The sequence below is a fragment of the Rutilus rutilus genome (assembly GCF_951802725.1).
Source record: "Rutilus rutilus genome assembly, chromosome: 7".
Taxonomy (NCBI): domain Eukaryota; kingdom Metazoa; phylum Chordata; class Actinopteri; order Cypriniformes; family Leuciscidae; genus Rutilus; species Rutilus rutilus.
In genome coordinates, this window is record NC_140221.1 from 37,209,718 (window position 1) to 37,219,498 (window position 9,781).

Sequence of the window (9,781 nt, forward strand, 5' to 3'; positions counted from 1 at the left end):
ATTCATATTATTTTTAAAAAATAATTAATATTCTGCCTAATATCTTCGCTCGTGAGAACAATAGTCATGCAGGTTTGACCGAATGTTCTATCCCTTTAATAAGAATTAATGTATCTCTCAGCACGTGGACTTTAGGGCGTGGTCATGTGGAAGTAAACGAATAGGATTGCACAGAGCCGTTCTGTTCTATGACGTACACGTCCACGCACGCTGCGTTCGACCCTCCTCAGTCCTCATCAAGGATTTGCACTTTGTTAAGAAAACGTTGGTCTCTGATGACCCAAGTGCACACACGTTGTACTAGTAAAGTAAACTGACGATGCCAACGCAAAGTGTACTTGTCCGAGATCCCTCTTTTCTGGCGAGGGTACTGCAGCAATACCTGAGTTTGTTAAAGCAATATCCAATCATCACCAAATCGGTTACGAGGTCAGTTTACATTTTTGTTAAAGCTAACGTTAGTTGGCTAGCTGTATTTCGGGGAGTTAAGTTACTAATATTAACTTATCCTGCTGACAGCCAAGTTTGCATTATCGTATCGTTATCTTAGTTAAACCACTAACAAATCATTATACATTCAAACATTACACACTGATCATATAATATCAATACTCGATCTACATTGACTAATTCTGCTTGCGGTGATAGCAGACAAGTACAATTTATTTATTTATTTTGCTCAAAACAGTACTACATATAACTTTAATAACTATTTAATAACTATAATACTTTTTGTTATTTCACAAAAATCGTAAAATAAGTTTTTCCTGGTTAGTCTCGGAATTTCTTTTTAGTATTGATAACGATAGTTACTGTAACTGTTAGTTACAATTTCTTCTGGCTGGTAAATTTACACCTACTGTATGAAGATGAAATGTCCCTAATATAAGATAATGAAAAAAAAAAATATATATATATATATAGTTATTATTAATATAACAACAGGGAAATGTGAGGGCAGTTTTATTTTATATAAAATATTTTTAAAACAAGTTAATCACTAAAAATGATAAATAAATTAAAACTTAATTAAATAAACAAAAGCTTTGTAGCTAAATATCCGTTTACTTTATCCAATCCTTTTTTCTTTTTTTTTAAAGCCATGAGGCACTTTGCAATTAGTCTTTTTCCATTGGTTGTTTGGAGGGTGGGGCAAACAAGTCCTGTCAAAAGTAACCAAACACAAAAAGACAAGCGTCTTCTTCATTAGATGCAAGACCATTTGGGTACAATGATACAATGGTTGTTTTGTCCTTTCTTACAGTGGCATTCTGTCTGCTTTGGGAAATCTTCTGTCTCAAGCTTTGGAGTACAGGAAGCACAGCAAAGAAAATAGCCCAAAAAAGAAAATCAACGTTCTGGGACCGGTACACTTTGCAATTTATGGGTAGAATGATTTTTTTGAATGAGTTAATTCAATTTAATTGCATATACGTCGCAATACACATTAAGTCGTTTTACAAAAGGATTAAATATTTAATATCAGAACTGTTATACGATGAGTTATAAATGTTTAAAATATTTTTGCAGACTTTTTATCACAGGTCCACTCAGTCATTACTTCTACCAGCTCCTGGAGGTACTTTTGCCAACCACTGTCCCATACTGCCTTATCAAGCGCCTTCTGCTGGAACGGCTCATATTCGCCCCGGCTTTCCTCTTGCTCTTCTATGTGGTTATGAATGCTTTGGAGGTAATGTTTCATAACTGAACTTCTTTGTGACATTAATCAAAGTTTCTACTTCATTGTACTGAAAATATGTTTTCTTAGAGTGTTTTTTCAGATATTACCTTTCATGTGGTGTGTAATATAGCTGTTTGTGAATGTAAAAGGTCTGCAAAGTTCAAAGACCAAAGTGCATGACAAAGGGAGTAATTGTCTCTGAAAAGAAAGAACTGATTCTGTACCGCCTATATGTAGTTTTGTAACAAATTTGCCTAATTCCAGCCTTGGTCTTCATCGGCTGTCTGCAAACAACGTCTACTTTGACCCTCAAACACTGTAGTTGTAGCTCAGGCCTGGACACACGCTCTAAGCGGTGGACCAATCACAACAGACTGGGCCATCTGACCAATCAGAGCAGAGTAGGCTTTCTGAAAGAGAGATCGAATCTTTTCTCGAACTGTTTCAGAAAAAAGTTTTTGACCTTGAATGCATGTTAAACTATTGTAGCATAATAGGGGCACCTTAAATACAGCACAACAATACGTTTTAGGACATATTTCTGCGTTCTGCATTTTCTGGACATACCTCTATATGCAACTTTGTTGTTGTTACTGTTGTTGACACATTGTTTTACCATTTAATGAGAAGTTGGTAGTAATTATGGTAAGATAGGTGGAGTATGGATGAAGCAAGCATGTGATTTTCATAATGTTGTGGAGCGTAAGGCAACAGGACTGGTTGTCACTCATAGATCACGCAGATCTTATGTGAGCCGTCCTTCATGATACTCAACTTTGACCAGAATATAGAGTATAGCTGCTGGTCAATGAACTTCATCTGTTTGCTGATCCTACAGTGTTCAGTCTCTCAGCTCACGAGGTGGTTCTGATTAGTGTTATTGACAGAGGCTTTGATTTCTCTGTGAATCTACATTAGGCCAAAAGTCAACAACATTGATTCAGTTTTTTTTAAGTTTTTTTATCTTAAAGAGCTGCCAGTGTCGCACCACCTGATATGTCTGCCCTAATTACAATTGACATCTAACTAATATATTGTAATACTAAACGTTTTTCCCTGCTTTACCTTGTGCTTGAAGATTTACTGGGTCAAGACACCATTAAACAAATAAAAGGCTAATAGAGAATTTTTATTGAGTACAAAAACAAATCAAAACAGTTAGATGAATGTCTCAATGAAGAGATATTAGGGAAGAATGTTCTTTTGTATTTGGACACTCGTTTCTTCCTTGAAACAAAGTAGCTTTTCATGGCTCAACAGGTGTTAATGTCCATTCATCATTTTTTATCAGTCTGACTGTCCTTCAAGGTTACAGAGCGCTGAAGCTGTATCTTGTACAATTAGCAAACACACACACACATCCGGAGACATGCACAAGGAAGAGAACACAGAGAACAGAAGTTATTATAAAGCATATGCAGATAAACAAGTTAGAATTAATCTAAAAGTTAGGGTTAGGGTGATTACTTTTACTACGGAAGCTTGTTTCACCAGAGAATAAAAAATAAAATAAGTAATTGTGACTTTATCTCACAATTCTGACTTTTTTTCTTATAGTTGGGAGTTTATATCTTACCATTCTAATAAAAAAGTCAGAATTGAGATATAAATTTGCAATTCTGACTTTTTTTCTTTGCAGTTCTGTTATTTCTCACAATTTTGAGTTTATATCTTGCAATTCTGAGTTAAAAAAAGTCAGAATTGCGAGTGTATATCTTCTCAGAGATTATATCTCTTTTCTCTATTCTCAGAACATTTATATCTCTGAGAAAAAAGTCAGAACTGTGAAATAAAAAGTGTTTATTTTTTTATTCTGTGGCGGAAACAAGCTTTCATTTTACAGCTATAATGTGGACTAAACTTATTTTATCTTATATTTCTAATTCATGAGATATGCTGTTTATGGTGGCACAACATCCTTGTGATCCTGAAAATAATGAAAATGAGATCTTTGCAGGGCAAGACCATCACAGATGCTCAAAAGAAAATTAAAGCAAGTTACTGGCCTGCGATGAAGATGAACTGGAAGGTTTGGACCCCGTTTCAGTTTATCAACATCAACTATATACCTGTACAGGTAAGCACAAGAGCATGACACCATTTCCTCTCCTTCAGATTGATCTCTGATTCATTATCTCACTTTCGTTTCCTTTACTCTTTTCACAGTTTCGAGTGCTGTTTGCCAACCTGGTTGCCCTGTTCTGGTATGCCTATCTGGCCTCTGTTAGGAAATGAAACCACAAAACCAGTTAAAGTGAGCCTAGGTTGGTTTAAGATGAATCCAGTTTGTGCCTTTAAAGGACTAATGTGTAGCGCTGTTTTAAATATCTTCCAGAACAACTGACAGGGAATATTGGTCGTCTTCTGTAAAATAACTGTAATGTAGATCAATATTGAGATTTTACTGCTACTTCCATTGACTGTTATTGAATTATTGCCCTGAATTGAATATTTTTAGAAAAGATCTGTCGTGAGATTTATTATGCTCATACTTTGTCTTTCTGCTTGTGGAGGCACTGACAATGATGTCAGCATTTTGATTGTGTTGTATTTGATTAATAAAAAATAAAAAATCACAATTGATTACAAACAAATTTTTACTATTATTATCTTCACTCTTTAACAGAGTTTATTCTAAGATTTACATAAATAGCAGTGACCTTGCTAATATGTTTTGTATGCTTGTATAGCCCTGCAAACAAAGTTGCCTCACTCTCAAACACACTATCAGTTTGTGATTGTTATGAAACTCGCCCCCACACCGAGTTTCCTTTTCAGTGATTATTCAGCGACTTTCTGTTTCCATACTTCAGAAAACCTGTGAGCATGACAGGCCATAAACATGACGTAGGGCACAAACAGCTGGGTGTGTTCAGGGCTTTAATAAACATGCACGAGAATGTGCATCATAGTGGAATTTTGTAGATTGAGCCAATTTCAAATAGTGTACAGTATGGCCAGATCTTTGTTCCTTAATGCTTTTATTATTATATAACATTTGTGTAATATGCATTAGCCTAAATATGCAATTATACGATGTAATTTCCTTGTTCAAATAATGCTCATGTTGACTTCATTTGTTGCCGCAAAGTGCTATCAAGTGCAGTGCAGTTTACTTGTGGATATTCAACATCACAAAAATGTGTTTCGTTGACAGCTTCTTACACAACCTTCATTTTCCATTCTGCTCCTGATGAGTGAATCATTGGAAAGATATGGTATTTCCCATTGTCATGTGACGAGGGAAACCCAGGTAAGGCGAAACATGCCATATAAAGCAACCACACCCAGTCCCAATGTGCACAACAGCGTGCCAATCTGTTTTAATCACTTTCCATTCATCATTTGTCTAATAATTGTTATGGTTTCTGGAGAAATGTGATCAGTTTGTACTAAAAAGAAAGGCAATGATATGACAATGAGAAATATACTTTAACTTTGTACAGATGTAACTTTGTTCTTTTATGCAATTCCAAGAATGTCTTCCTTAATATTCTACATTCTTGGGCCAGAGAGTAAACATCTTATGATGTGCCTGGTATTCTAGGTGCAGTATTTGTTTTAAATGTAGCCTACTCTATAGTTTTTTTTTTTTTTTAAATATAGGATTATTTAAGTGACTCAGCCGGGGCCTCAGCAAACTTACAATGTAGCCTCAAGATGACTTCTAATCATTTAAAATAAAGAAAAAGAAGTATTAAAACTGGCTAAATATCAGGATATTTCTTATTTTAGTTCACCCCCTCAACATTAGATTTTCTTTTCTTTGAGGAACGAGGGTTCCGTTCTTGGAAAACCTGGATAGGTCGCCTACCCTAATTGTAAAAGCGTGCATTTAGACCTGGAAAAGTCCTTTAAATAATAAAATCTTAAATCTCCACAGACATTTTTTTTTTTACAAATAAAGAATAGGCTATAGTCTACATTTTTCTAGCTGTGCTAAGCTTTAAAATATTTTATTGGGAACTTTTTTTAAATAATTTTCCAGTAAACCACAAACTTATTGGGGATGGGGGACTATGAATGAAGATGTGGACAATGAGAAAGGCTTTGGAGTCAAAGAGTTAGAAAACCAATAAGTCGATAAAAACTGAAACTCTGATTGGAAATGTTTAGAGCATTTATTATTTTACTTACAATGCAAAATACATTGAAACATCATTCATAACTACAAAATATACAGTAATAATGCAGATAAACACTCTGGAATTACATGAGTTCTTAAGACAGTGACGTTTATCACACAATCAAAGTTACATCGTCAAGTAGGCGATGTCATATTTACAGCATTTAAATAATTTAACACGTAATGACAACGGCGCTGTTTTTGTTCCTTTTTGCACACATTCTAACCGATTATCCTCCTCGGAGACGGAGAGTCATGTGAATGGTGCTTCCTGATGTGATGTCATAGTCTTGCAACTTCATGCTAGACTCCAGTTGTCTGCCGTTGTAAATCAGTCGCTGCTGATCCTTGGGGACACTCTCTTTGCGGAAGATCTTAGTCTGGAGCTGATCTACGGTCTCATCAACATCAACTTCATAGGTTTTGGTCTGGCCCTTCTCGTTCCTGACGAACACTTGGAAAGGTGCAGGGTTCGTGATGAGCAGCATCACCACTGAGCCTGAGTGCAACCCGTAACTGCTGAGGGTTCTGGAATCATCCTCAAGGTTGATACGGTGACCGTTGACGATAGAAAGCTTCTGTTTGTGAGGAGGTTCATTGAAGTTCTGAGAAATGAGCTGCTTGAGTTCACCAACTGTGGTATCAACGTTCACCACCAGCCGCTTCACATCTCCGTTCAGCAGTTTTACTGTCAGTTCCATTATCTGCCAGGATATCAAATATAAAAGCATTAGAACTACTACAACATCATAATAGCCTACTTATTTAAAAATTAGTTAAATTTTTTAATAATTAGTTAAATAGTAAAATTAATATAAATAGATATTTAAAGGTTAGCGTTCAAATTAATGTGCAATATTTGTAGGCAATAATGCGACTTACCGAGCTGGGTTCTGCAAATAGGCTGCTACGGCTTTCGCTGAATTGCTGTCTTGAACAAGTATTGTAAGTCACACTCAAACTATGTGTCTCTGGTCACAGTGAGCAGAGGCATGAATATTTATACAAAGCGTCAACTCATGCTCCGCCTCCGCCTCAATGTTTCGTTTCTGAAAACCTGCTCGGTCACTTTCTGTTTCCATTCTCAACTACTCGCTGACGTAACAAGTCCTGAGAAAACATTGATCAACACGATGTTCAGTGCTAATAAACAATAGACTACATATATAAAACACATTTATTCCGTTAAATTTAAAAATAACGATTAGGAAAAAAAAAAAAAATCGCGTTTGCTTTAGTCTATCCATTGTTTGGATCGTAGAAGAACTTTCTGGAAAGGTAATGTTTATGTTATAAAAATAAAACCTATAGCCTAATTATTAGAGAACGTTCTGTGTATGCTATAGGTTCTTTTTAGGTTATTACAAAAACGTATGCCACCTAAGCATTTAAATTAGACCTATATGGAAACGGACGTTCTGTAGGCCTATAGGCTATTTTCTGCATGGGAATAGCAGGACTATTTGTTTATTGTGATCTACATAAACAAGAGTGCATATATAAAAAATATATATATCAACATAAAAAAAAGTTGTCCTCTTGAGTTTCATTTAGACATAACAGGAAAACTGTTCATTGGAATGAGAGGGCATTTCTCATGATCATGCGAAACACCTGTGGTGCACAATAGGCCCACCTAAGAATTTAAGTTGTACTTAATACAGTTTCAACGTCTGTAAATATGAAAGCTATAAAACAATCTAGAATTTGTACCATGTTTAATATTCTTTCATAATATGCTTTTTTTTTTGTGCCCCCACTTTTTTCTTTTCTTTTCTTTCTCTTGGCAAATAATTTTCAATAGATAAATCAGGCTTTTCCATATTATTTTTCTTGTTAACTATTGAACTATAACTTGTTATTGTCTGAAAGGTTGTCTGTCTTTGTATCTTACATTTGTTCAAATTTGCAAAAAAAAATTTTAAATAATAAAATGAGGGCCACCTGATAGGTGACAATCTTGTTTATGTGCTTAACAGTCTATTATAGTGCAGTTTTGTGTTTATTTCCTGGGATAAGCTTTTCTCTAAATGTTCTTAAGATGCTTTTGATTTCAAAACAGCTATATGCTACAAAACTGAAGTATTAAACTTTATTTATGAATTATTTTGGTTGGATTATTCAATTTGTATGTGCATGACATTAAAATGTCCTGATTTTAGAAATGTTTTCATTACGCGATTTGTTCCAGAAACAATTTTTGTTATGCTGGTTGGAAGTCTCTTCACATTCTGATAGCAATCACTAAGTTAAGTGATCTAAATTTATATGTATATTGTCTGTGGAAGGTGTAGGACCATAAAATGTTCATCCAATCATTGCATTCGGTCCGAATGCAATGGTACGATGTCCTACCTGCCTGTCAATATATATATGTATTTCCATTCCTCTACACACCCTACTCGCGCAGACATGACACATCATCAGCGTGTTCCATGTTATGCAGAGTTAGACAGACGTCAGTCACCGAGGGCCGTAAACAAACAGCAGCCACCTTTTACAGTTCCTTTTGAACCAAAACAACAAGCTTATGTTGCGTTCTCACCATAACTACTTTAATTTGGAAGAGATGGAAACCTGTGACGTTATACTCGGAGCCGATTGTGACTCAAATGTATGGGTGTCAATGGCAACTAAATTAAACACAAAGCTAATGCTGTTTTTCTTATATTTAAAATAGGTTTTACTCTAAGTGTTGAGTTATGGTCTGAGGACAGATGGTGGTAAAAAGAAAATGAATGTACATTTGTGATCAACTCCTATTCATTTCAAAATGTAAATACATAGACAACCGTATTAATACAATATATTTTAATTTTACATCCAGTGATCCATAATATGAAAATTATTAGTAGAAGGCCTACTGCTGTTTTGTGTTAACCAGTTACTCCATACTAAGTCAATAAAACATGCACAATAAACAGGACTGGTATTTACATTTTATTTACAACATAAAAATATAATGCATAACATTCATAACAACAAAGGCCAGCACATATGACCTTAAACTGACACTGAATAAATAAAATATGAATAAGAATAATCCTCTTATATATAATCACATGAATACTTTAAATCACAATTTAAATTAAATATTCCAGTATCAGACATGTTAGGCATTTGTACATTTATAGGCTATAGATAATCTTATAGAGGATGATTAAAAAGTGTCTTTCAGTAGGATTTTTATATTTTGGCATGTTTAATGTTTAGTCAATAAAAACGTTGGATCAGTAATGAATCCTGGTCGCGCGGATCTCCTTCATTATCCTCCTCGGAGACGGAGAGTCATGTGAATGGTGCTTCCTGATGTGATGTCATAGTCTTGCAACTTCATGCCAGCCTCCAGTTGTCTGCCGTTGTAAATCAGTCGCTGCTGATCCTTGGGGACACTCTCTTTGCGGAAGATCTTAGTCTGGAGCTGATCTACGGTCTCATCAACATCAACTTCATAGGTTTTGGTCTGGCCCTTCTCGTTCTTGACGAACACTTGGAAAGGTGCAGGGTTCGTGATGAGCAGCATCACCACTGAGCCTGAGTGCAACCCGTAACTGCTGAGGGTTCTGGAATCATCCTCAAGGTTGATACGGTGACCGTTGACGATAGAAAGCTTCTGTTTGTGAGGAGGTTCATTGAAGTTATGAAAAATGAGCTGCTTGAGTTCACCAACTGTGGTATCACCGTTCACCACCAGCCGCTTCACATCTCCGTTCAACAGTTTTACTGTCAGTTCCATTATCTGCCAGGATGAGATCAAATAAGCATTATAACTACTACAACATCATACACTTATTTTAAAATAGAGATTAACGTTAAAATTAATGTGTAATATTTGTAGGCAATAATGCGACTTACCGAGCTGGGTTCTGCAAATAGGCTGCTACGGCTTTCGCTGAATTGGTTTCTTGAATAAGTATTAAGGCACACTCAAACTATGTGTCTCTGGTCACAGTGAGCAGAGGCATGAATAT

General features: G+C 35.5%; 3 protein-coding genes across 3 annotated transcripts; 1 reads left to right on the top strand and 2 right to left on the bottom strand.

Moving 5' to 3' along the window:
* The first annotated feature begins 233 nt into the window (after positions 1–233).
* pxmp2 (peroxisomal membrane protein 2) lies at positions 234–4,138 on the top strand. Its single transcript, XM_084413596.1, has 5 exons — positions 234–429; positions 1,265–1,387; positions 1,531–1,693; positions 3,642–3,761; positions 3,851–4,138. Exons 1-5 carry the CDS (start codon positions 320–322, stop codon positions 3,917–3,919), a joined length of 585 nt encoding a protein of 194 aa, XP_084269722.1. The 5' UTR covers positions 234–319; the 3' UTR covers positions 3,920–4,138.
* A 1,648-nt stretch (positions 4,139–5,786) lies between these two features.
* LOC311293377 (uncharacterized protein) lies at positions 5,787–6,804 on the bottom strand. Its single transcript, XM_084413603.1, has 2 exons — positions 6,693–6,804; positions 5,787–6,514 (listed from the first exon to the last, which is right to left on the bottom strand). The coding sequence occupies exon 2, from the start codon at positions 6,509–6,511 to the stop codon at positions 6,041–6,043; it is 471 nt and encodes a 156-aa protein (XP_084269729.1). The 5' UTR covers positions 6,512–6,514; positions 6,693–6,804; the 3' UTR covers positions 5,787–6,040.
* Positions 6,805–8,737: 1,933 nt separating this feature from the next.
* LOC311293378 (uncharacterized protein) lies at positions 8,738–9,781 on the bottom strand. Its single transcript, XM_084413604.1, has 2 exons — positions 9,666–9,781; positions 8,738–9,549 (listed from the first exon to the last, which is right to left on the bottom strand). The coding sequence occupies exon 2, from the start codon at positions 9,544–9,546 to the stop codon at positions 9,076–9,078; it is 471 nt and encodes a 156-aa protein (XP_084269730.1). The 5' UTR covers positions 9,547–9,549; positions 9,666–9,781; the 3' UTR covers positions 8,738–9,075.

Bases quoted from the DNA above. Each gene is read 5' to 3' on its own strand.
- pxmp2 (XM_084413596.1), top strand. From the start codon at position 320: ATGCCAACGCAAAGTGTACTTGTCCGAGATCCCTCTTTTCTGGCGAGG. The intron at 1,388-1,530 runs GTAGAATGATTT...ATATTTTTGCAG, and splicing joins GTACACTTTGCAATTTATGG to ACTTTTTATCACAGGTCCAC. The intron at 3,762-3,850 runs GTAAGCACAAGA...CTCTTTTCACAG, and splicing joins TCAACTATATACCTGTACAG to TTTCGAGTGCTGTTTGCCAA.
- LOC311293377 (XM_084413603.1), bottom strand. From the start codon at position 6,511: ATGGAACTGACAGTAAAACTGCTGAACGGAGATGTGAAGCGGCTGGTG.
- LOC311293378 (XM_084413604.1), bottom strand. From the start codon at position 9,546: ATGGAACTGACAGTAAAACTGTTGAACGGAGATGTGAAGCGGCTGGTG.